This window comes from Olea europaea, unplaced genomic scaffold (genome assembly GCF_002742605.1).
Source record: "Olea europaea var. sylvestris unplaced genomic scaffold, O_europaea_v1 scaffold2005, whole genome shotgun sequence".
NCBI classification, from domain to species: Eukaryota; Viridiplantae; Streptophyta; class Magnoliopsida; order Lamiales; family Oleaceae; genus Olea; species Olea europaea.
Window position 1 is genome coordinate 180,762 of NW_019237930.1, and position 27,073 is coordinate 207,834.

General features: G+C 32.6%; 1 protein-coding gene across 1 annotated transcript; it reads left to right on the forward strand.

Annotated features, from left to right (window-relative positions):
• Positions 1-12,235: 12,235 nt before the first annotated feature.
• On the forward strand, positions 12,236-25,674 carry LOC111379575 (guanine nucleotide-binding protein alpha-1 subunit). The gene is made up of 14 exons (XM_023002977.1): positions 12,236-12,356; positions 13,538-13,683; positions 13,811-13,883; positions 14,618-14,655; positions 14,765-14,854; positions 15,026-15,103; positions 15,217-15,324; positions 15,454-15,555; positions 22,484-22,539; positions 24,061-24,195; positions 24,275-24,368; positions 24,568-24,627; positions 24,703-24,782; positions 25,308-25,674. The coding sequence occupies exons 2-14, from the start codon at positions 13,597-13,599 to the stop codon at positions 25,483-25,485; spliced, it is 1,179 nt and encodes a 392-aa protein (XP_022858745.1). The 5' UTR covers positions 12,236-12,356; positions 13,538-13,596; the 3' UTR covers positions 25,486-25,674.
• The last annotated feature ends 1,399 nt before the right edge of the window (positions 25,675-27,073 follow it).

A 27,073-nucleotide genomic window follows, 5' to 3' on the forward strand; every position in this document is an offset into this window, starting at 1 on the left:
ATTCATTTCACAGTCACAAATTATCAAATTAATTGGTTACTATTATTTCTCGATCACACATTATTAAATTAATTAATCACAATTTAACAAATTGCGAATCACGTTACAAATTTAGTCGAAATTTAACATTTTTTTAAGTCACATTTAATTTATTGGTACAAAATTAACCAATTTATTAGTCACAATTAACAAAATAGTCGATCACTTTTCTTCTACCCCACCCACCTTGACCACAACCACAGCCACCATCAGCACTACTATTACCACTACACCACCACCATCAGCACTACTACTACCATCACACCACCACCATCATTTGTGACCACCACAACCTCACCAGTACCCTCAACATTACCATCTCCTAACCCGCATAGCCACCTCACCATTAAAGCTAGCACCACTACCACCAACTACAAACACCATCCTAAAGTCACTACATAACATAACCATAACAAAACTAAAATAAGAGGACATCGATCTTTAAAAATCAAATCTCTCCATTAAAAACCTTTCATTCAAAATATGTAAATTTTCAGACAAGCAGTTGTTGATGATGACTATCATCGCATTGCGTCGAGGTTTGGAGGCACCGGAGAAGTGGCTGTTGATGTAGCCTCTACCCCATCTCACTTTGCAAAATGAAGCTTGGTTTAGAGATTAAAGTGGCATAGAACTTCAAGAAGACAATCAAAGATTTGTTTCTTCTTTGCCATCAGATCGATTTGATCCTTGATATTAACACACATTGATCGAAGATTTGCTTTTCTATCACTTAAATCGATGATTTGCTTCTCTATTGAATGATTAACACACTCTGATCAGAGAAGATTCACTTCTCCATTAGATCGAAGATTTGCTTTTGCAACGCTTAAATCATTACCAATACAGTAGTGAAGTGGCGCAACGCTCATAGTGCCACTTCATAGTGAGTTAGACGTCGTAAACGATTAAGCGCTGCTCAGCGGTGCCTCGGGTGATGGTGTGTGGTAAAGAGAAAAAGAGAGAAGGGAGATGAGAAAATAACTAGGGTTTGGAAATGAAATTTGGTGGGGTGGATAGAGGTAGGGCGGGTATATAAATTTATTTAATTTTGTGATATTACTATTAATATTAAAATTTGAAATTATTACCTAATTTTTGTAAAGTCAAACATTAAACTTGATTTTTGAAGTTGAAACTTAAAAAATATACATCCATGTAATTTTCATTAACGAGAACATTACATATAAGGTGGTTGTGAAATACGATTTCAAAAGAAATTTGGTCTATTATTTAAAAAATCAGGTCTAATTTAAATTCTATTAATTAAAAAATATTTTTAATTATATATATTAAGATCACAGAATTATACAGTTTATAGTCACAGTTATATACTTGTCACAATTATAGACGTGACAGTCACAAATTACAAATTTTATAGATAACAACTTACTTTTTGATTGCAAGTTATCAAATTAAGGGGTTATGTATTATTTCATGATTAAAAAAATCACAAATTTTATAGGTCACAATTTCTTTACTGATCATATATTATCAAATTAATAGGCCACGTATTTTTTTGGTCATAAATCACAAATTTTATAAGTTATAATTTATTTCACGATTATAAATTATTAAATTAATTGGTCATAGTTATTTCTCAGTCACAAATTATTCAATTAATTGATCAAGACTAAACAAATTGTGAGTCACGATTACAAATTTAGCCCAAATTTTACAATTTTAGGTCACATATTATTTATTGGTCACAGGTTGTATATTTCATCAATCACATTATTTATTTATCACAACTTAACAAATTATGAGTTACGATTACAAAATTAGTCAAATTTTTACATTTTTAAGCTACATATTATTTATTGGTCACAAATTGAATATTTCATTGATTACAAATTAACCAATTTATTGGTTACAATCAATCAAATAACTTGTCACAAATACTCTTCTTCTCACCCCACCACAACCACTTAACAACACTACCATCACCATCATTTGTGACAACCACCACTACCACAACCTCATTAGCACTGCCAACATTACCATCACCTCACTAGCATCACTACCTCACCGCCACAACTTGCACCACCACCACCAAAATCACTGCATGCCAAAACCAGATCCAAAATAAAAAGGGCATTGATCTTCAAAAGTTGAATATCTCCATTAACAACCTCATTCAAAGTATGTAAATTTCCATACAGGCAGTTGTTGATGAAGGTTGCCACCGCGCTGCATTGAGGTCTTGGTAGTGGAGGCATTGAAGAAGCGACTGTTGATGTGGCCACCACCTCATCCTAGTCCACAATATGAAGCTGGTTTTGGAGATTGAAGTGGCGTAGAACTTCAAGAAGACGATCGAAAATTTGCTTTTTCTTTGTTGTCAGATCGATTTAGTCCTTGACATTAACACATTGATCGAAGACTTGCCTCTTCCTTGCTTAAATCAATGATTTGCTTCTCCATCGGATGATTAACACTCACATTAACACACACTGATCAAAGAAGATTTGCTTATTCGTCAGATCGAAGATTTACTTCTCCGCTTAATCATTATCACTATTGCAGCAGTGTCACGTGATGCTCACGGTGCCACTTTACAGCGACTTGCTGCTTTCAGAGCAATACTATCATGACTGATTAAGCATTGGTCCAATGGTGCGTTCAGTGGTAATGTGTGGTAAAGAGAAAAGAAAGGAGTAGGGATAGATAAAAGGAGAGAAAGGAAAGGAGAAACCTGCATCCATGTAATTTCGACTAACATGATTGTGATATCGATATTTGCGTAAGAATGTGGACTTGTACTATAATAGGAATACTAGCTAAAAACATTAAATGAATTATTTTTGTTTCCACTAGTCATTTGCTCATGTAATGCAAGGGTTGTATTATTTTTAAGGGAATATTAGCGTGTCAAAATATTGCATTATGGATAACAAATCTGCGCGATTAAATAATAATAACCTATACCAAGTAATTGATAAAACTACCTATATTACACAACCATTAAATAACATCAAAAACATAGATTAAAAATTTTGCACACTTCAACATCATTTTACCAAACAACGTGCCATATTAAGAATATTTACATGTTAAGAGAAGTATATTATTAGACTCGCACCGGAAGTAATAACTTCATCAAAAGGTGACTTCCTAATAGTGATGTGAAGAGCTTTAGTAGGCATTATGAGTGGTCCCTTGACCGTGAGGCCTTTGCCTTTAGCAACATGAACCAAAAGAACACAAACAATGCGCAAAAACAAGTTAACAAAGCATCAAATTAGACAATTACACATATCATTATAATCAGAACTATATAAAATAAAACCAAACACATCACTAAGGATGGAAGTCATTTTCCTATGTATTAGATCCTATCCTGTAATTAACAAATGCTAGTGATGAAATTCGAGGATTCCATGAAGGACTACCTACTATCACAAAACAAAGTTATATTTTATAAATCATTCAATTTTCACAGGGTGATATTGTACACCCTTCAATGACAAAATAGTAATACATAAAAAATTCTAAGCAATGCCTTTGAACCAAAACTAAAGGGTGCTAAAAAACTTAAGCATTTAACTACTACAAAAGTGATATCCTCAATCAATCCCTAATTTTTTTAAGAAGCTTTTGTTAATAGAAACCACCCTAAGAATACTAAAAGGGCAAAATCATCGTTCTTTAATCTTTCACCCATAAGAGGAAAAAAACCAATTGTTTTTACTGATTTGGAGAAATTATAAGGCTCAAACTCTTCCAAAAAATAAAGAAATTAAGAAAAACACTCCTAAAAATTAGATGAATTATTTCTTCAACCTTTGCAACCAGTAAAAAAATAAATTACAGGAACAAAGAATATAGAAAATCAATCCAACAAGACAAAAATAAAGAAACTTTGAACGAATAAGTATATGAATACACGAAGTTGAGAAAAATTGCTAGACTTCGAGTTTAGCAATATAGGTGATCGAGCAGCCTTGCCTCTGCGTTTGATGGAGTATTCATCAAAGCCAGCTTCTTTGAATTTTTTCCATACGGCTTCATCATTTCAAGGGATTTCCATAAACTCCTCCATGACCATAGAATGCCGCATATGAAGCCCCATAATTATTTCAAATATTATGTCAAATGGACAATTCCTGCAAATGACTTCAAATGATAGAATTAAGTGAAAACTACATCCACTGCTCACCCCTAATAAAATATAATTATATAAATGTTTGTGCGCACCTACATTATATAGTTTAAGAAATACATATGGTGGCTTCACATATACATAGATTGAGCATGATGAGCAGCAGACCCCACAAATGATACCTCCTACACGAGGAAAGATATTTTTCAGAAGCAACTAATAAGCAAAGACAACTTATTTTAATGCTTGTCAAATCTCTTCGAATATGAATCTTGTGTAAGTGTTGCATTATGTCCAATCGATTTATGTTGTAAACACTTTTAATATATTTAATGCATTTATTTTGGGAAGGTCTATTATTTATTTGAATCACTATTCTAATAAATAATATCAAATAATAGAGTCCATGGATTTAAGTCTTAGCGATTTGTTTATCACTATGATTTGTAATTGTGAGATACAAATTACAATATGACTAAATCTTAAATCATTCGTGGTCATAAGCAATAATGATATACGAATATTGTTATTATGGATAGAACGTCACGTGTATCATTTCTTACTTGTGAAGTAAGTATTTGATCTCACATGTTAAAGTGTAGTGACATTTAAATGAACACGTGAATATTTTGTTATAGAACAAAACAACACGGAGACCCACTTGGGAGATTCTATATAGATAACTATTTGAGTGTTAGTGGTTAATCTCTAAAGTTCAATAGTGGAATTGGTCCTTCAACTTAAGTTCATCATAATGCCTCATATAAGGACAATCGTACTTTGGTGATGTTGGATGTTGCTCTGCCAAGGGTCGCCAAGAATTATATGAAGGTTGTGAATAATTAATAGGGGATTCGTTACTCTTAGACAGTAAGTTATTATGATTTACATTTCATTTAGTTAAGTTGATAACAAAATCCTTGGCCGAAATGCAGTTATAAATCAAAAAGGAGATTTCGACTTAATAATGGAATAAAGGATACGATCGATAATCGAGATTAATACATATCCATATCTCGTAAATGATCGGATCATATTGACCAAATGATTATGGTTTCACGCTAAACGAACAAGTTTAATTTTGTCATACCACGTAATATTTTTGTCACGTGTATTACTCTGACATATTGTTAAATGTCAATTTAGGATGACGAATATGAATGGTGATAAATTAAGAAGGGGTATTTTAATTATTGATTTTGATTAGATCAAAAATAATAATTCATGTAATTAGATATCGTGATTGGAAATCTAATGTGAAAAGAGAACTAGAAGAATGGGATTTACCAATTAATTAATTGACACATTTTGGATAATTAATTAATTGGATTGCTCATTGATATACCTGAATGAATTAATTGGATTAATTAAATATTAGACTGAATTAAGTTAAGAAATCGACAAAATCCATTTGGATTTATATTAATAGGCTACTAGGGTTTGAAAAACTATAGATAATACAATTTATATTTTTGTTAGCACAATAAATGTAAAACACCCCAGTTCCCTCAATCTTGTTTTGACATGAATTTTCATTGGAAGTTGGATAATTGGATAACTATGAATTGTATATCGCGATTGTTCGAGTTCAAGAAAAGCAAAAAAGTTTATAGAATTTAACAAATGTATAATTTCTATCACAATTTTTATCTAAACACAAAGCAGATTCTTGGTTGGAATTGAAATTTTATTTATTTTCGCTATGTAGATTAAGTAAATTCTCAATAGTGTTATCAAACTCTACTTTGTTTGTTTTTAGAAACTGTTATGCATCTTAAAATAGTCAAAAGTTGGTTATTCATATTTTTCTTGAACCTAGCAATTCAAAAAAAAAAAAAATTATCTTCAAAAATCTATTTTTAAAAATCAAATAAATTTTTAGGTCGAAAAATTAGATCGGACAAGCAGCCAGATTAAGTAAATTCTCAATAGTGTTATCAAACTCTACTTTGTTTGTTTTTAGAAACTGTTATGCATCTTAAAATAGTCAAAAGTTGGTTATTCATATTTTTCTTGAACCTAGCAATTAAAAAAAAAAAAAAATTATCTTCAAAAATCTATTTTTAAAAATCAAATAAATTTTTAGGTCGAAAAATTAGATCGGACAAGCAGCAGCAATGACGACACGCGTAAATAGCAACATGTAGCAACGTGCTAGGCTCAAAGTGAAAAAGCGCAATAACGGTACACGATATCGCTGCAACAGTAGCATCATTGCTACTGTTGCCGTAGGCAACGAGATGCCGTCGCCTGAGAGTGGAGACTCTCACCGTAGATAGAATAAGCATTATCTGTGCAATCCCATTCTTCTAGGGTTTCGATCGAGGAGAATTTTTTGGGGACGAGGCCTGTCATTCAATATACAAAATTGTAGGCCCCCACCTACAATTAAGTAGTAAGGGTCATTTTGCAATATTTTAAATGAAAGACTTGTTTATAATTTGTAAACTATGGGTCATGTTGCAAATTTCAAAACGGCTCGAATTTAAATTTAAAAGAGGTTTTAAAATTGTATTTTAAAATGTTTGACCCAAAAATTCTACTTTGACTAGAATCTTGATTTCGATCCGTTTAAAATTTCATTAAAAATTGACAACTTTTATGTTATAGTTAAAATTTTTTAACTTAAATATTAAAATTTGACCCTAAATTGAATTTTATTTTACTTAGGAGTTTCATACTAAATTAAAATATTGATTCAATTTACATTAGAGTTGGACTTTAATTTAATATTTAATTAAAATCTAATTTTAATTATATTATCCACCATATTCTTAAAATTAGAGTTGGACTCTAATTTGATGCTTAATTAAAATTTGATTTTAATTAACGTTGTCCCACCCTAAGATTTTAAGGAAATAGAGTTTGACTCCACTTTGGTATTTAATGTTTCGTTCTATGATCGTGGAATTAGAATTGGACTCTAATTTAGTATATTAAAATTGTATTTTAATTAAATAGACCCGCCAATTAAATTAATTGATTAATTAATTATTTAATCATTTGAATCTCTTTGTCTAAATGAGTTTAGACAACTATAATTCCTGGATTCTTGAAACATGTTTGGATATAATATTAAATATTATATAGGAATGCATTTATTTGATAAATATTTATTTAGCAAATGATCATGAACTCAACCATATAGATGTGTTGAATTGTTAATTTTATTATTGTTGTTTTATGGACCTGCGAATCCGTTATTATCGTTGTTATTATAGGCACGCACGTCAATTTTATTTTAGGTCTACGTGCCAACTAGTATAGGATACATGTTGTAACTAGACTAATAAGATGAGGAAACCATGGAGATGGTGTATTGATACTAATTCAATGCAATATTCCCTAGGAATCAACTAACTTGTCTTTCTTTTTAGCTCAGGAAGGTTAGATAGAATTAGTTCATAATCATCTACACTATCACATATATATATGTAGGTATGTTGATGAGACCTTTGCAGAATAAATCTCCTCACTAAAACATTAAGTCAGGATTACTATTTACCTTCCATCATTATAGTGAAAAACTTGCCTTTCATCATTATAGTGAAAAACGAAAGTTCTAAATCAATCCCAACTTGCTGAGTACACTCAATACCGGTCTATTAAGGATATATTTGACATTATGAAATATTTGATATTCTGAATAATGGATTTGAGTTAACTAAAATTTATATTTTGTTAAGTATACTCAAAGAGATAAATTGTAGATGCTCGTTAAACTAACACATAAAATGTGTGAAGACAAATAGTTGTAGCTTAATAATTTAGCAGTTGTATGGAGATACAATTGATAATAATATCTTCCCAAATATTTTATTAAGGTTTGTTGAGTACACTTAAGTTCTTAACATAACAAATGGGATCCCAACCTATTGCGAATCAAGCATCGATTCTATTAATTTATGTGTAAGAGTCATAAATTTATTTTAAACAGTAGGAGCATATTTAACTTAAGTTCATATTAAATTTGTGTAATGTATTTTAATACATATTAATTCTTTACTTTTTTTCATTTTACAGTTTTTAAATCATGAGTAATCATATGAATTTGAGAGGTATATTGGATTCCAACAAACTGACCATGCAAAATTTTCTCGATTAGCACTGCAATTCGAGAATTGTTCTCAAACATAAAAAATTGGTTATGTCCTTGAGCAACCCTTTCCAAGGGTACCTACTGAAAATTCAACTAAGGAAGAGGTGACTGCTTATGATAAACACGGTGATGGCGATATGTGTGATGCTTGCAGCTATGTCACCTAAGCTGCAAAAGCATTATGAGGGTATAGATGCTTATATTATGATTTTTCATCTTAAGGAGTTGTATGATGAACAATCACGTAGGGAAATATATGAGACTTTCAAGCAACTGTATCAGTGCAAAATAGTAAAAGGATCTTCAGTTAGTGCTCATATGCTGAAGGTGATTGGTTTTATTGAGAAAATTGGCTTAATTGGGTTCAATAATGAACTATAAACTAAGTATTGACTTGGTTCTATAATCTTTGTTGGAGAGTTATTCACAGTTCATCATGAATTTTAACATGAATAAGCTCAAATGCACTCCTTGAGTTGCTGAACATGCTTAAAATTGTTGAGCCCAATGTCAAAACAGGTGATGGGCGTGTCCTAGCTATTCAATCCTCCAAAAGCACTAAAAGTAAAGTTAAATGAAGTTTTAAGGAAACAATCGAGAAGGCTAAGAGCAATAACAAAACTGTCAAAGCAAACAATGACAATACCAAGTCTGATGACCCGTGCTATCACTATGGAGTGAAATGTCATTGGAAGAGAAACTACAAAGCTTACCTTGCAAGTTTGAAGGGAAAGAAGTCTTCTGAAACTTCATATTCAAGTAAACTTGTTATCGATGTTAATATGTCTATTTTATTACAAATCTCTATAAGTTTTGGAGCATTCAAATTTAAATGACTTAATGATGTTAAAAAGTCTATAAAGATACTAATTTTTAAGTAGAAAGTACTGAAATAGAATATCAAAATTTGTCTCATTAATCTCAAGATTTTGAGAGACTTTATTTTTTAAAAAAAAGAAGATAATGTGTTTTTTTTTTTTCCGTTCAATAGTTCTCTTTTATTTTCCTTTCAATAAACATTAAAATTATGATTAAAAAAATTTCTATGGGTTATATTTGTTTTCATTTTTTTTCTCTCTATTATTGTTTATTTCTATTTTCTATGAAAATATTAAATTGGATTCTTATAAGTTTTTTTCTTTTTTCATTTATTTTTTGTGAAAAAATATCTATTTTTAATTAAATTGTAAAATGTCATATAGATTATTTTATAATTAAAATTTTATTATATTGATTTTTTTTAAAAGGTATGTTATATCAATAATGCTGAATATTATATAATATTTTGATTATTATATATTTAATTAACGTCTTAAATTTGTATTCTTTTTTAAAAAAAAGTATTATATGGAAAAGGGAAGATGTGGGAACCACAATTTCATTGTGAGAATTTCACAATATTATACTAGATTCACGTGAATTTTATTTCAAATGAAAGTTTTTAGAAATTTTTTAAATTTTACAAAATTTATGAAAGTTTTAAGATGAAAGTATATAGAAATCTATGATAGACTTCTACTAATTCTGTACAAATCTATAAAAAGTTTACAAAATCCACGAAGTCATCATTTAAAAAAAAAAAAAGTTAATAAAAGTTTTTAAATGTTCCAATTGAATACATCCCCTTAGTGTCACCATAATCACTCAATTTGATTTTGTTTCACCATGGTCACTCAATTTTATATTTAGTGTCATCATGTCTGTGGCCACCCAATTTAATATAATGTTTCATCATGTCTACCCAACTTCTTTTCGTTAATTTTAAAAAGAATAAAATGGTAACTTTGCATATATATTGGTATAAATAAATTTTTAAAATAGTGATTTTTTTTAGAATGTGTTGTTAAAAAGTAGAAAAAAATTTAGATTTACGTGTAATATTATTTTATTAAGATAATATGTGGTTGAAAATGAATTTGAAGAAAAATGTATAATTGAAAAATGGAGCTCAAACTAGGGATAAGTATCTGTTTGGAATTTATTATTATTATTTTTTCCTTTCGTTCTACTTTCTAAAGCTAAACATTAACTTTAATTATACATTTCGTAGGATTTGAAAGTATTATCCACTTATGAATTGTTTATTTCTTCAAAAGAAGAATTATAGCACAATAAAATGGAACTCAACATAGGCTAAGTTTTGCAATTCAAATTTTGTGATCAACTCTTTTAAGTTTTAGCCTTGTTTGATAGGAATTAAAATTTAGATTTTAATCTAAGTCAAAGCAATTAATTTTAATCATATTTTGTGGGATCAACAACTTTTTAAATCATGCATTTTATCAACTTTTAACAAAATTTGTAAAAAAATTAATTTTAACCCATACCAAACATGGGTTTAATGAAGTTACTAAAATTGCCATTCTCACATTTGGATGATTCATTGTTGTTATTTGAAGTTTTCTATTGATGCAGTACATTAATTATTTTCCAAAAAGATCACACTACTTGATGGAGCAATGTTTATGATATAAAAATAATTAGATTATAAGGTATCGATTTCAATTTGGGTTAGATAATTTGCAATTTTTCTAAATTACTTCAAATAATATATATATGAAAAAAAATCTCTTGCATAAGTTGACTTAATAATTATTATACCTATTTTAATTGACAAGACTATCACGAGCACGAATTATAGTAACCTAATAGTGATGGAAATTAGAAAACCCTTGTCCAAGGCCCATGTGGCCCTGGACGTATAGCAGGCTTCTCGAAATTATATCCAAATTAAGTCATTTCATCAAAGGGATTGTCAAAAGTAAAATTATATTAGCATTTCTTTGTTTATAAGCTCTGTTCTGTTAATTAATTACGTGACATGCATATGATAGATTGGGTCTCTCGTTAGCTGACTGAGTATTGACCATGTCAATTGACTTGGATAGGATAAATTAATCTGTCCTTGTACCTTGAGTCTAGCTCTTTATTTTCTTATTATTGAAGACAAGCATATAAGTCTCGTTTTTCGAGGCTTGATAGGGAATATCTTATTACGTGTTTCTCACCTTGCAAGATGATTGACCTATCTATTTATTGCTTCACGAGATGCCTCACCTTGTGAGATGAATGTTCACTTATTCCTAGCTTCTCTTACTGCATGAGATGATTATTTCAATTATTTCTCGCTTCATGAGATATTCCTGATTATGCACCGATCATGCAAGATGTTCATTCATTGCCTTGCAAAATGCTTATTCCTCACTTTGCAAGATCTCGTCACATGAGATGTTTATTTCTCGTTTTATAAGATGCTATTCCCTACCACAAGGTGATGTTGATTCCTCACCCCTTGAGATGTTTATTCCTTACTCACGAGATGATTTCTCTCCAAGCGAGATATTTATTCCTCGCTTTGCGATTCGAGATACTACTTTAATACATTGACATAGGAGAGTTAGTCACTTGTTGGAAAGAGTGTCATCCTAAACCTATTGCCTCGTTTGTGAAGATAAATGGCGAACTAATACCTAGCTCCGACAAAAATATTTTTTTCCCATATATTGACTTCGTCGTAACTCAGATGAATTTTGGGATCTGCTAAATAAAGATATATCGGCAAAGGGGAGCCACCCCAACTATTGGATGTTAGTTTAGTCCACATTACAAATAAATTACTATCGAAAATTTGTAAGATCTCATAGGCAATTTTTAAGTCCTCGTCTATTTGAAATCTACTATATTATTGAAGTTATTTATAAATTTTCACTTATTTTGGATCAACTTATATTTTTGAGATAATTCATAAATCACTGACTAATCGAAGACAACATAGTTCATCATTCTCTACTATAACATGCTCTGATGCTCACTTACGACTCAAACCATATGGGAAGAACGAATCAAATTTCTCAACCTTCGTATCCACTTAAATTGATTGTAAAGAAGAATATTATTGAAGGATGAAAGAAAAATAGGGAAAAGGAAAAAATGAGATCAGCTCAGTCAAAATGTTTGACCAAATTGGATTTTTTGCATACTTTCTGCGCCAGTCAAAAAGTCATCGCTTAGACCACAGTTAAAGTACATGCTATATATTTTCCCTTTCTCCTCTCTCTCTATACCAAACGTAGATCCACACTACACTCAATCCTTAGCTGTTTCTCTCTCTATCTGGTAATTATATCTTCATGTATGTTTATATTTACGCATAATATTATTCGTCATTTTTTTTCTCGCATGCATTTATATCCACATTTAATTGTAGAAAAAGGAAATTTGGAAGTTGGATGAATTGATATATATATATATATTTTTAATTATATTTAGCTTAGGGTTTTGAAGCTTTAGGGTAAAAAATGATTGCGAAAGGAAGTTGTATTGTATTGTAATTTTATCGGTATTTGAGAGTTTTGAAGCTTAATAACATTTCTAGAATCATATGAATGATGGAAAGCAGATGTATTGAATTGTATTTTCTTTTATTTTTTGGTGTTTGGGAAGGTTATATGGACACTTATCATATCGTGGAAACTTTTAAGCTGATTTAAGGTCAATTAATTTTGCTTCCTCCCCCCTCCCCTCCCCTCCCTTTTAATTATCTTGGATATGCTCAGGTATAGAATTATTTAGCGCTTGATAAATACATTTGATTTTGTGAAATGGGAATGCCACCTGATTGCCTGATTTTTCAAGAATTAGTTGTAAATGTTAAGCTTATACATGGTAGGTCGCCGAAGGCTGTAGGGAAAAACTTGTGGAAGAAAATAGAAGGGTCATTCTGTAACGGCTAAGAATTTTGGTCATTGTGTCTTTATCTATTTCTTCATGAGATTTGTAGAATGCAGGGATTATAATAATCTGCAGGTGTTTAAAAATTTTGTTTCCGAGTCTTGTAATGAATATCTTGGATTCTGTTTAGATGATAAGAAATAGATTATTTTGATAATAGGCTTAATGATATGGCCTTGTGACATGGTGAGGCATTGAAGAATGTGGGGCAAAGTTTTGGAGAAAGAATCTGTAACGGCTAAGATATTTGGTCATTGAGTCTTGCTATCTCTATCTTCACTTGATTGGTTGAATATGGTGATTTGGAGAGTCTGCAGGCTTTTTAAACTTTTGTTTACCGAGTCGTGTAACCTTTATATTCATTGGATTTTTAAAGATGTAGATTATGACAATAAATATGCATCTGTACCTATTCATGATCCACCGTGTATATAAGATTAGATTTTACATTAATTTGGGGCATAATTGACAGTGTTCAATTTGCATAAATGGACAAAAATGGATTTTGAGAATTTTAGCTCAAAAATATAGGCTTCTTAAGAATCATGGCTTTGCAAATTGTGTAGGTAATCAGATGAAGGAAGTTGAGAATTAATGCCCTGTATCAGTTTGACTCATAGAATTTATGCGGTGGACGGTTATTAAAAGAATGGGTTCACTTTGCAGTAAACAGCGACATTGCAATCAGGCTGATTCTGAAGAAAACGCACAGGTAAATCCTTTTTATAATCCAGCTTTTCTTAACATCTAATTATATTATAAATTTTTGTAGTTTTTCCTGCTTTTCTTTTATTTCACATCATCTTGGCATTTATTGTTGCATGTGAAATAAATTTCAGACTGCAGAAATAGAAAGACGGATAGAGCAAGAAACAAAGGCGGAGAAGCATATTCAAAAACTTCTACTTCTTGGTAGTGGACATGCAATCTTTTTGGTTATGCTAAATATTTAGTATAGTACTAATATCTATTTTGCTAATGTTCATTGATTTCAAAATAGTGATCAATTATGGTTCTTTTTGCTTGTTTTATCGAAAATTTTGTCTAATCTAATGCTTCGTATTGAAATTTGTACCTTACAAAGATTCATCGATTTGAATATGTAACTCTTAAGTACATCTTTCAGGCTAAACAAAATGTCACTTGTATAAGCAACCGAGTAAAGGCATAGTCTCTTAAGTTTTAAAGATTGTATGGCACAAATTTTTTCAAGTGAAAAATGATTTTTTTGAAGAACGTCTGAAAAAGTTGTGGGATAGGATGTGTGGTGGAAAAGGATTTTGTAGAACAATGATTTTAGAAAAATCTACGCCAAACATGCTTTTAGCCCCTGTTTATCTCCCTTTTGCTCAAAACTCTTTTTTCCTCAAACTCATTTTCAATCACACATTCACACAATAAAATGTTTTGCACCACATTTACCAAAAAATCATTATTTCAAAAATCATTTCCCCCAAAAGTTCTTTAAAAACGGAGACAAACGGAGGCTTAGCGTGGTCGTTGTTTTCATGAAATTCTTTTTTGCTTTTAATCTTCTTTATTTTAATCTGTCTAGAATCTTTAATTTTTTCCTTTTTTGCACTATACTTTCTCTTTCTTGAGCCTTTTATTTGACATATCATGGAATGTACTTGTTTGTTATTAAGGTGCTGGAGATTCAGGGAAGTCCACCATTTTCAAGCAGGCAAGATATTGTGTTTACTTCTGAAACGATCATGAGTTTTTTTTTTAAATATATATTTGCATTTATATTCAGTTGATTCAAGTAATTTTTTGTCTATACTGCCTTGCAGATAAAACTTTTATTTCAGAGTGGTTTTGATGAGGCAGAGCTAAAGGGCTACACCCCTGTCATCCATGCCAATGTTTATCAGACAATAAAAGTACGCAATATTTGCAAGGGTGTGTTGGTTGTTTCCCTTTGGCAATATGTAAAACCATTTAAATGACTGCCAATTGATAGGGATACACGTAGTTTTCAAATGGCATTATTCGTAAAGAATTGAGATTGAAAGGGGCAGAATTTCAATTTTTCATTTAATCGTTGCCAACAGATACTACATGATGGAGCGAAGGAGTTGGCTCAAACAGAAGAAGATCCCTTGAAGTATACTATATCTGATGAAAACAAGGTCTCAAATTTTCAATCTTTGTATTTGATGGTTGATTTAGGACTAGTAAAATACTGCAAATCAGGGGACATATTAGATTTAACAATTTATGTAACTCTGTTTTTCTGCATCAGGAAAATGGGGAGAAACTTGCAGAAATTGGTGGTAGGTTGGATTATCCATGTCTCACCAAAGAGCTGGCAGAAGAGATAGAAGCTCTTTGGAGAGACAATGCCATACAGGTTACTTCTGTTTTTATTTCAGCTCTTTAATATGATCAATCTTTTTCTAATTTGTTTTCTCAAATAATTTGGACCTGTTCATAGATTAGCATTTTAAATGTTTTACTGTGATCTCTTCTAACTTAACAGGAAACATATTCACGTGGTAATGAACTGCAAGTTCCTGACTGCACCCAATATTTTATGGAAAATTTGCAAAGATTGTCTGATACAAATTATGTTCCCACAAAGGTATGAAAAAAAAAAAAAAAAAAAAAAAAAAAAAAAAAAAAAAAAAGACTATAAATACATAATACTTTTTCCTAAAAACTGGTGTTACATATAAAGAAATAGAACCACAGTATTCTTTCAGATTATTTTCGTACTAACGCTAACGACACCCTAAAAATGACAAAGGTTTTATAGCCTATAAGTTCAAGTCTGGAGAACCAGATTTTACTTAGTACACCCCATTCCAAATCTCTGTAAAAGAAAAAAAAAAAAGAGTGAATGCTATCATTTATCTTCTTTTTCATGTCATTTTATCTAAATTGAAAAGAAACAATATATTCACAGCAATCCATGACACATTTACTTTTAATCTTATATTGTTTCAGAAAAATTGCTGAAATATTTATGGTTTTAGCAAAACTACGTGGGACAATTCTTAGTCGCTCTTATGTTTAATTAATGCATAAGATGATAAATAATATATGACAAGTTAGTGACTAAAAACATGTTTTTGGGCGAATTAAGCCCCTGTTTGATGCTCATTACCTGAAAATGAAAATGGGGGAATAGTATTTTTTGGAAAAATGAGTGGTTAAAAAAGAAGGAAAATTTTTCGATTTACGTGTAATATTATTTTATGAAAGATTGTGTGGTCGAAAATAGGAGAGAGAAAAATGGAATGTAATGTAATTTAATTTAATGAGGATCAAACAGGGGCTAAATAAATTTTCGAAGTGCCCATCCATAAAATTTTTCAATGGTCTCTTTATTATGTGTAAGGGATGAATCCCATATTGAAAAGAGAATGAAAGCTTGACTAGTTTATATAATTTTATTGTGTAAGCAATTAGAAGTCGATTTTACCCTTATTTCAAAGAAATTGGCTTGTGTAATTTTGAAAGACTATTGAATACATATAAAATATTTAACTGACAATTTTTAAAGCATTCCATCTATCTCCATTAATTTGCTTTATGTTCAGCATATGCACTATAGAAACTGAGGCAATGTATATCAATTTCATCAATTTGGAGTTTTTATTGGTTAGAGTTGAGGTGTCTTTTAGCTTATTGCAAGTCTGGACCAAGTTACAAGAGGTCAAACTAGACTCTTATTGCAAGGGATCACTGGCACATCTTCATATTCCTTTTTAAGAAGTCCATTTTATCACCATGTGATGGCAATTCCATTCCTGATCATCCTTATCACTGATTTGATATTAAGTTCATCTCTTGTGTTTTGATCATTTTTTTCACTTTCTTAGGTGTGTTTGGGTGCCATTTTTGTCCAAAGAATTCATTTTCCAATCACGTCAGTAGGGCCCACCATTGAATGCCATGTGTATTTAATTATTGATAGTTATATTTGATTTTCGATTATACCCCCCCTTTTGGCTAGATGTTTGCGTGTTTTGTGTTGTGTTGGAGAGAAGGGGCAAAATTGGTAAATTGAAATCAAACCCATTTAATGTTACAATTACATGTCACTTTTGTGTCAGACGAAATGGAAAAAGAAATTGTTACTTCATAGACCAACAGTTTGAAAAGGGGGAAAAAATTTGGTGTCTGTTAAGGAAGTAAATCACGTTAGTTTGGAAAATAGTATAATTAGAAGTTATTGTGTTTCCATTCTTATGTTAAGTTACCAAATATGTACTTTTGTTATTTTTCTGTATAAATTAGAGGGGAGGAAGAAATTTATCTTTGACTCTCCATTATTCTCTTCCAAATCGTGACATGGTATCAGAGCTTGGATAATCTAGGGTTTAGTACTCACCTCTGTTACTGAATTTTTTTTCCCCTTCTTCTTGTTGACTATATATATCTATATCTTCCATCTGCTGCTTCTTTCTTTCCTGTTCTGGTTGGGTATATGGTTGACAATTGAAAAGCTTATGACATCGCTGGAGCTTGAGATTGCAAGAGGTGACGGCCGATTGTTCGTTTGGCGGTTTATGTGGTAAATCGAGGGGTTTTAAGTTGTCCGACGGGTCTGTGGTTGTCGAGTGGTGGTTAAGTTGTGTGTTTAGCTGACTGTGAGTAGCGGTGTGGAAATTTCTGCGGTCGACGAAGTTGAATCACAGGCGGTGAGTGATTGATTTTTCGATAACTGATTTGTTTGTTGGTCGAGCTTGCTTATGGGCTGTTGAAATAATTGGACAGTGAGTGATTTGTAGATTGGGTCAGTGTTACGTTTTAATTTTGTAGGTCAATTTGGCTGGGCCTTTAATTTATTCCAGTTGATTTGGTTTGGGCCTTTAATTTATTCATCATGTCATCTAAGATGGATATATTCAATTTAACTGGACCCGTGGCGCCTGAAAAATTGAATGAAAGTAATTACACTTATTGGGCTAGGTGTGTCGAAGTCTTTTTACGGGGTAATGGTTTATTTAATCACTTGATTTTAGACGAGCCATCAGCCAAGACAACAGAAAGTGATTCTACTCTTAATGATCGGTGGGATCAAGAGGATAACGCTATAATTGGTCTTATGATCGGTAGCATTGAACCTCATATAGGGTCTTCATCCCTCTATATGACTACTGCGAAACAAATTTGGGAGCATCTCAAATACATACATTCTGAAACTGAAATTGTTACTCGGATTTATGAGACGTGTAAGCAATACGTTGGGCTTGAGAAGGGCTCCCCTCATTGAATATTATAATAAGTTTTTGGTTGTGTGTCAGGAAAGAAATGTACATCAACCTCTTTCTCTTGATTTGAAAGTTATGGAAAAACAGCGTGAAGACATTGATGTTGTTAAATTCCTTATTGGTCTTCCGCCTGAGTTTGAAGTAGTTCGAGCACAGATATTAGGTGGGAAGGAGCTTCCCAGTCTTGCAGAGACATTCTTTCGTATTCAGTGCTCTACCTTATCAGATGGTACACTCAACGGAGATCGTTTTGCTTTTATTGCTCGGGGTGGCTCATTTAGAGGTGGACGTAACATTTGAAGTGGACGTGGTTTTAGCCCTTGAGGTGGATGAGACACTAGAGGCAATGGTCGTTCGGGAAATAGTGACCCTCGAAAATATACTCACTGTGGTCGTATAGGTCATTCCGTTGATTATTGTTAGGATGTACACAGCAAACCATCTGGCTCTGCCAATCAGGTCTCATCTAATGAGGCCCATAACCCTGTATTTGGACTAGTGGCTAACTCTAGTTCAACGTCTAAATCAGATCTCTTATCTGTCTCACGAGATGAGTATGTTGAGTTCTTAGCTCATAAACATGCCACTTCTAATTCTATGGCCACCCTCGCTCAGTCAGGTACCGCATCTTCTCATTGTCTATTGTCGTCCTCTCACAATCCATGAATTATAGATTCTGGAGCAACTGAACACATGACTGGTTCGTCTATGTCTCTTCTTGATTATCATCCTGTTATTTCTCCGAAATGTGTCACTCTTGCTAACGATTCCCGAACTAATGTAGCAAGGTCGAGCGATGCCCATCTTAGTCCTAATATTGATCTATCGGCTGTTCTTCATGTTCCTGGGTTTCCCTTTAGTTTATTGTCCATTAGTAAAATTACCACAACTCTTCAATCTTCTGTAACGTTTTATCCCTCTTTATGTGTTTTTCAGGATCTCAAGACGAAGAGGATGATTGGTATGGGGCATGAAGTTGGTGGCTTGTATTACCTAGATCTTTCACTAGTCTCTCATCATCGAGCTCTCCAGTCCTCTGTTTCACCTATGCAGTGGCATTTTCGTCTTGGTCACCCTTCTCTTTCCACTCTAAAACATCAAGTTGTGAGTCTTCGTAATGTGTCTTCCCTTGAGTCTGAAACTTGTCAGCTTAACAAATATCACTGTGCATCTTTTCCTTTAAGAACCTTTAGTAGAGTTTTTAGTTTATTTGAGATAGTTCATTATGATGTATGGGGGACCGATAAATATTTCCTCTAATAAATTTCAATATTTCATTACTTTTGTGGATGACTATTCGCGTATGATTGGGTTGTTTTTAATGTAGAATCGCTCTGAGTTACTTTTCATGTTTCAAATCTTTCGTACTTTGATTAAAACTCAATTTAATCAGAAAATCCGTATTTTGTGGTCTGATAATGCCAAAGAGTATATGTCTGCTTCTTTTACATCATATCTCTCTTCCAAAGTTATTATTCACCAAACATCTTGCACATACACTCCACAACAAAATGGAATTGCAGAATGCAAAAATCGTCATCTGTTAGAAGTTACTCGTGCTCTCCTGTGTCATATGCATGTCCCTAAACGATTTTGGTGTGACGATGTCCTGACTGCATGCTATCTCATTAATCGCATGCCATCCTCCATTTTGGACGGTGCATCTCCATTCTCCATTCTGTTTTTCTCCTCTTCACAGTATTCGTTACCTCTTAAGGTTTTTGGGTGTGTTTATTATGTCCATCATCTTGGTTCAGGCCGTGACAAACTCGACTCTCGCTCTATGAAATGTATTTTCCTTAGCTACTCCCAAACACAAAAGGGATATCGATGTTATAGTCCTTCTCTACAACGCTATTTTGTAAGTACAGATGTTACTTTTGACGGGTCCACAACCTATTTCTCGGATCATAGTACGTCTTTCGAATCCACTCGAGTCCCTGTTATTTCACTCGTACCATATCTATCTATTGGTGTTCCTTCAGGACAAGACTCGACTCCAGCATCCGAGTTGTACTCATCTCATTAGAAACAACCACCTCTTTTACAGGTTTATACTCGACGACCTAAGCCACCAACATTTGTGGCCCTATCTGTCATCTCGCCGTCTACAGATCCTGCATCCATCATTGTTATGATTCTAAGTCTTTGTCCATTGCTCTCCATGAAGGTAAACGTACTTGTGTAACTCAACATACTATAAGCTATTATGTTACTTTAGGTTCATTGTCCCCTTCTTTTTTCTTATTTCACGACCTAGCTTTCTAGTGTTTTTGTACCTAAGATAGTGACAGAGGCTTTGTCTGATCCTGAGTGGTGAAAGGCTATGGAATTAGAAGTGGCAGCATTGCACGAGAATAAGACTTGGGAGCTCGTTCCTCGACCGGCTAGGATGTCCTGTTGGTAACAAATGGGTTTTTGTTCCGAAGTTCAATCCTGATGGGACTGTTAATCGATTGAAAGCCCGACTAGTTGCTAGAGGTTACACTCAAACTTATGGCATTGATTCTGACGAAACATTCTCTTCAGTTGCTAAGATCACTTTTATTCGAGTTTTGATTTCTATTGTTGCTAACCTTAGTTGGATCTTGTTTCAATTGGATATTAAAAATGCATTCCTTTATGTTGATTTGCACTAAGAGGTTTATATGGAGCAACCACCTGGGTTTATTGCTCAGAGGGAGTATAAGGACTATATTTGTAAGTTGAAAAAGGCTCTATATGGGTTAAAACAATCACCAAGGGCATGGTTTGGGAAGTTTTCTGAGGTGGTTGTGGAATTTGGTTTTCAGAGATGTCAGATAGATCATTCAGTATTTCATCTACAGATTGGTACAAGTTATATTATTCTTATAGTTTATGTTGAAGATATTGTAATCACTGGTGATGATACAGATGGGATTGCCCGATTAAAACAGTTTCTACAAAAAATAAAAATAAAAAATTCAGACCAAAGATCTAGGTAAGCTCCGATATTTCTTGGGTATTGAAGTCGCTAGGTCACAAGTAGGTATTAATTTATCTCAAAGAAATATGTACTTGATCTATTAGATGAGACATGTTTTCTTGGAACTCATCCAATTGATACTCCCATGGATCCCAACGTGAAACTTTTGAAGGATGGAGAATCATTTGGTGAACCAGGAAAATATCGTCTTTTAGTTGAAAAATTGAATTATCTTACCATCACAAGATCAGATATTTCCTATGCAGTTAGCATCATTAGTCAGTTTTTGGATGCTGCTCAGGTTCCTAATTGGGAAGCTGTGATACGTATTATTCGGTATTTAAAAAAAGGCTCCAGGTTTTGGATTATTGTATAAACCGAATGGACACATCAGAATAGAAGGATTTACAGACGCAGATTGGGCAGGATCTCCGTTAGAGAGAGAGTCCACTACTGATTTCTTTACTTTTCTTGGTGGTAATCTTGTTTCTTAGAAAAGTAAGAAACAAACTGTAGTAGTAAAGTCAAATGCAGAAGCAGAATATAGGGCGATGACTCATACTACTAGTGAGTTGACATGGTTGCAGCACTTTCTTTAAGAAATCAATTTCTCACCTTCCACTCCTATTCCAATGTTTTGTGATAATCAGGCTGCTCTACATATTGCATCAAATCCAATCTTTCATGAGAAGACCAAATATATTGAAGTTGATTGTCACTTTATTCGGGACAAAATAGTGAGTGGTGATATATGTATACCATCTGTGAAGACAGGAGACCAACTTACTGATATGTTTATAAAGTCGTTGAATGGTAATCGATTGAAGTATGTTTGTTCCAAGCTGGGATTACATGATGTATATGCTCCAGCTTGAGAGGAAGTGTTAAGGAAGTAAATAACGTTAGTTTGAAAAATAGTATAACTAGAAGTTATTGTGTTTCCATGCTTATATCAAGTTACCAAATATGCACTCTTGTTATTTTTCTATATAAATTAGAGGGGATGAAGAAATTTATCTTTGACTCTCCATTATTCTCTTCCAAATCGTGACAGTGTCAAACAATGTGCTAGTGTTACATGGATTTTTCTTTTTCCGATAACATAATATTAATGCAATGTGAACTTAATGGCTCCACAACAGAGAAGTTAAAGGTTTTTTTCCAACTTCCAAATTACTGCAGTTGACCATTCCATTTTTTGGAAACTTATTGCTGTTTCCTTTTCTTTCTTTTTTTTTTTTTTTTTTTTTTTTTTTTTTTTTTTTTTTTTTTTTTTTTTGTGTATATGCTCAATGTTGTGATAATTTTTGTGAATCGTAATCATCACTCTTGTTGTCATGTAGGAAGATGTTCTTTATGCTAGGGTTCGCACAACTGGTGTTGTAGAAATTCAATTCAGGTGACCACTGATTCCCTTGCCTTCTGAAAAATAGACCTTTTTTTGTTTCCATCACAGACTATCATTTTCCTGTATTTATTTCCTGTGGCTCATCATATGTAAAGTTCTTTCTTTCGTTCTTTTCTAAGTTTTAAAAGAGTTTTCATCATCTCCCCGTGCCATTGCCTGTTTTTATCAGCAGATTCAATCATTTTCTGAAATAAGAGGGAGATAAGTGGTTTGTTGCTCATGGACAAGCATTTTTGGCTAAGATTTTTTTGTTTCCAAACATGTTTGGATATATTACCTTTTTTTCTTACTTGAAAGGAAAAAAAGTTACTTATTTTGAATGTAGCTCTTACCTTAGCCCGTGTTTGACAGTTATTCTTTTGGGAAGAATGAGTTTTGAATTGTAAATTTTTGGGTTAAAAAGTAGGAAAAATTTTTGGGTTTACGTGAAGAATATTTTATTGTGTGTGGTTCAAAATGAGTACAAGAAAAAAGAGTTTTAAAAGAATGGTTGTCAACCAGGGGCTTAGTGTCTAGGTCAGTAATTTTTTCCCCCAAATTTGACCAATAAGAACAATTTTGTTGCTTATATGTGAACTCGTTAAACTTTGTAACATTCCCAGTTTCTGAAATATTAAATAAGAGTATAAGCCAGATACTTTATGTATCAACACTATAAAATTTTCATTAGTCACCTGTCACCATGCTCAACATGTGCGGGTCACTTCAAAACTTGTGACTTTCTTAAGGTGGTTGCATCCTACACTATGTAGTTCACATGGAAAGTGTTTTCTCTTGCATATTAAACATGTTAATAGGGTAAAAATTCTTTATAAATAAAATTAATCAAATTATGTGGCTGAACTCTGAAATACTGGCAATACCTCGAAGCTGCCCCAGTCAAAGATATTTTATCGAGATTAAGAAGTGTTTAGTGAAGATGTCAAGTTCAGATTAATAATATTTTCTCGAATGACATTCCACATATACATATCTATATACTCTCTGCAACATGCATTATTCACCTTCTAACTTAAGTGGCTTATATAGTGTATGCTCACCAGATTTTTAGAGGTTCAATTCAGTTTTAAATTTAAAATGGACCTTGACAATGACATAAATATCCTTTTCATTTACAGTTTTGCTAATTAAATAAATTTTTCTCTGTCCAATTCTTACCCCGGATTCATCTCAAGTCTCAATTCACATCTTGTCAAAGAAGTGAATGGGGTACATGTTATGCTCATTGACTGCCATGGTTAATTATCTGGATTTATTTATCAATGTTTTATCTAATAAACTTTGTGTTTTCTCACTGCTGTGGCCAATTTGTGATGTATTTGTTTGTTAGCAGCCTTCCGCCTGAACAACTAAAGGTGCAATTTATGTTGATGATTGGGATTCGGCTCCCATCACTGCCTTTTTCTCTCATTTATTATTATTTCCTAACTCTATTCTCCACCATCTAGCAATACTAAAGACATCTTGTCTAATAATTCTTAATAGTCACGCAAATCATTTATATGTTTGCAGCCCAGTTGGTCAGAAAAAAAGAAGTGGTGAAGTATATCGACTCTTCGATGTTGGAGGCCAGAGAAATGAGAGAAGAAAGTGGATCCATCTTTTTGAGGGTGTTACAGCTGTGATATTTTGTGTGGCTATAAGCGAGTACGACTGATATTACGTCCAAGTTGATAAGTAGATAATTTTGTTGTAATTTATTCATGGTATCATAATTGTGCTTCAGGTATGATCGAACGCTCTTCGAGGATGATAACAAGAATCGAATGACAGAGACTAAGGAGCTCTTTGAATGGGTCCTGAAGCAACCATGCTTCGAGGTTTTACCTACAATGCTTGAATTTTTTTTCTTTTATTTGTAACAAAGGGTTACCTAGTTTGACAGAATAGTATGGGTTAAAACTTACTTGTAAGTAAATTTTTTTGCACTAAAGTCGTGTTTTTGTCAACACTAATTTATTTGAAATGCAGCTTGTGTTCTAAGGAGGGAATGACTTTTGATGTTTTTTGTTTATGCAGAAAACTGCATTCATGCTGTTTCTAAACAAATTTGATTTATTCGAGAAGAAGGTTCTGCAAGTAGGTCCAGAGAGTGGTCAGTTTTTATCTTTTGGAAATTTCCATGGAATTGCGATTTAATATTCTTTGCTGCAGGTCCCTCTGAATGTATGTGAGTGGTACAAGGATTACCAGCCAGTTTCAACTGGAAAACAGGAAATTGAGCATGCATACGAGTAAGCATTTTCTTTTTCCTTCTTTCCAAATGCACAAAGGATGCTAAACAGGCTCTTATCGAAGCGAATCCTAGAGGTGTCAAACTTGGCCAGTTAGGCCGTGCTGGCCCACACAAGTCTGGATTTACGAAAGGGGAAAAAATGACTAGGGCCGTGTTGGCCAAGGGTGGCCTTTGACCTAGCACGGCCTATTGATTCTTGTTGACACTTGTGTTAAATATACACTGAGATCCTCTACTGAAAGTTGTGATATAAAGCAAAATGAATGATATCCAACTTCTTGATATGTGAAAAAATTATGAATGGGGACCTGGGGGCGTCAGATTAATTTTCTATTATTCGTGCATGAAAAATAAGTCAAGTGATGTCTTATTTACTTTGCCACACTGTATACATGATTGACGCTAGAAGATTTGAAGTTGCTGATACTGGTAAATGGCTTGTATTGCTATCATTTCGACTGAAAAGTTCTTTAGTTGTGGCCAAACATAATAGTCTTCTTACTCTTTATCACATATTTTTCAGGTTTGTGAAGAAGAAATTCGAGGAATTATATTTTCAGAGCACTGCACCAGAATGTGTCGACCGGGTGTTCAAGATCTACAGGACCACTGCACTCGATCAGAAACTCATAAAGAAGACTTTCAAACTTGTAGACGAGACTTTGAGAAGGCGAAATCTATTTGAAGCAGGTTTATTGTGATGCCAAAAGGTTGACATAGAAGATCTCAAGATTTTTGGATCCAATTAATTTTTTTGGCTTTTGTTTGTTTTGAACTCCTGTCTTTTATTTATTTTTTTCAATTTTCTCAGCCAAAAATCTTGCAGAAAATTTTTCTTATACAAGGATGGATCGGTTTACATTTTTAATAATATATTCTTTTGACATTTATCATCTGTAAACATACATGAGTAATCAATATTCTTTTTTTGTGTGCTTCTGTCTGTTTATGAATATTTTGAAGGAGCCGTGTTGCACTTACAGAAAGGAAAAGAAAAGGAGCCTTACTAGATGAACATAGAGGATGACATTAAGGTTAACATAGCTTTCACACATGGGGTCGGCATTTTTTTATTCACCCCGGGGCTCACGCATTTTGTATGAGTGCTATGTCATTCTCTATGTCGTCGGCTATGTTCATTTAGAATTATTCAAAGAAAAGTCACATAATTTTTCCACAACTCACAGTGGGCATGGGTAGGTGATATTTTTTTGGCATTTTTTTATCAAACATGGGGTCCACACGTGTTTATTCTGATAGAATTTTGTGAATTGGAATTCTGTACAAATGGAAATTTTCATTTTGAAGACAGCTGAATATGGTCAAATCTAACCACGTGTTACCCTATAAGAGAAAAACAAATTATTGTGAAGGTCACAAAAATCAAATTAAAAATTATGTTAGGAAATAATTCAATTTGAAGTGATCATCGGCCGTACAGATGGTGACAAACTTCAACTGCTCTTATAGAACGTGGCTCAATGATATCCAGTCATATATTATGTGGGCCTAGAACCCTGGATCAAGGCCCATTATTTTTATTAGGACCCAACGGTCCATTTTTTCGATTATGAATTTCTTCGGGATAATGGAAAAAGTTTGAATGATTTTAAGATAAGATTTCAAATCAAATCGACTTATTTTCATTTTGCCTAATTTTTCCTGCTAAAGTGAATTATAGATGAGAGAGAAGAGACGAAAGATCTTATCCAATGCCAAGGTGGGTAATGTATGGGGTCCATTAAAGAAAATAAAAACACAGACTTTATGACTTTTGTAGATTATTGTTGTACCTTTCGGATTTTATTCCAATTATTACACACAGCTAATTTCCAACTGCATTAATTTCAATAATACTACTTGAGCAATTTGGATAAGTATTAACCTAACCAAAACTGCATCCGCCACCCCCACCAAGCATAAGTTGAGATATGCTGTTTAAAATTGATTGTCCAATTTACTGTTCATTCAACGATTAAATGATACATCATTTACACTTATTTTTCAATACAAATGACAGTGAAAAAAAGTGGTACATTTTTCAATACAAAAAGTTTTTATTCGAGCGCATTCTCCTAATAATATAATTTTACATATAAATTCAAAAAAAAAATATATATATATATATTTTGGTGTTCATTTGACTTTATTTTACATATAAATTATCAATTTAAGAGATATTTTTTTTTACAATTGTTCCTAGAATTTGTTCTCATTGCCAAAAATTAAAAAAAAAACAAAAACAAAAACCAAAAACAAAACAAAAAAAAAAGGGGAAAAAAAAAAAAT

What these genes read in the sequence shown, in the direction of transcription:
- LOC111379575 (XM_023002977.1), top strand. Translation starts at nt 13,597, where the DNA reads ATGCGGTGGACGGTTATTAAAAGAATGGGTTCACTTTGCAGTAAACAG. An exon ending in TGAAGCAACCATGCTTCGAG is followed by an intron (nt 24,369 to 24,567) that starts GTTTTACCTACA and finishes TTGTTTATGCAG; the next exon opens with AAAACTGCATTCATGCTGTT. An exon ending in GAAATTGAGCATGCATACGA is followed by an intron (nt 24,783 to 25,307) that starts GTAAGCATTTTC and finishes CATATTTTTCAG; the next exon opens with GTTTGTGAAGAAGAAATTCG.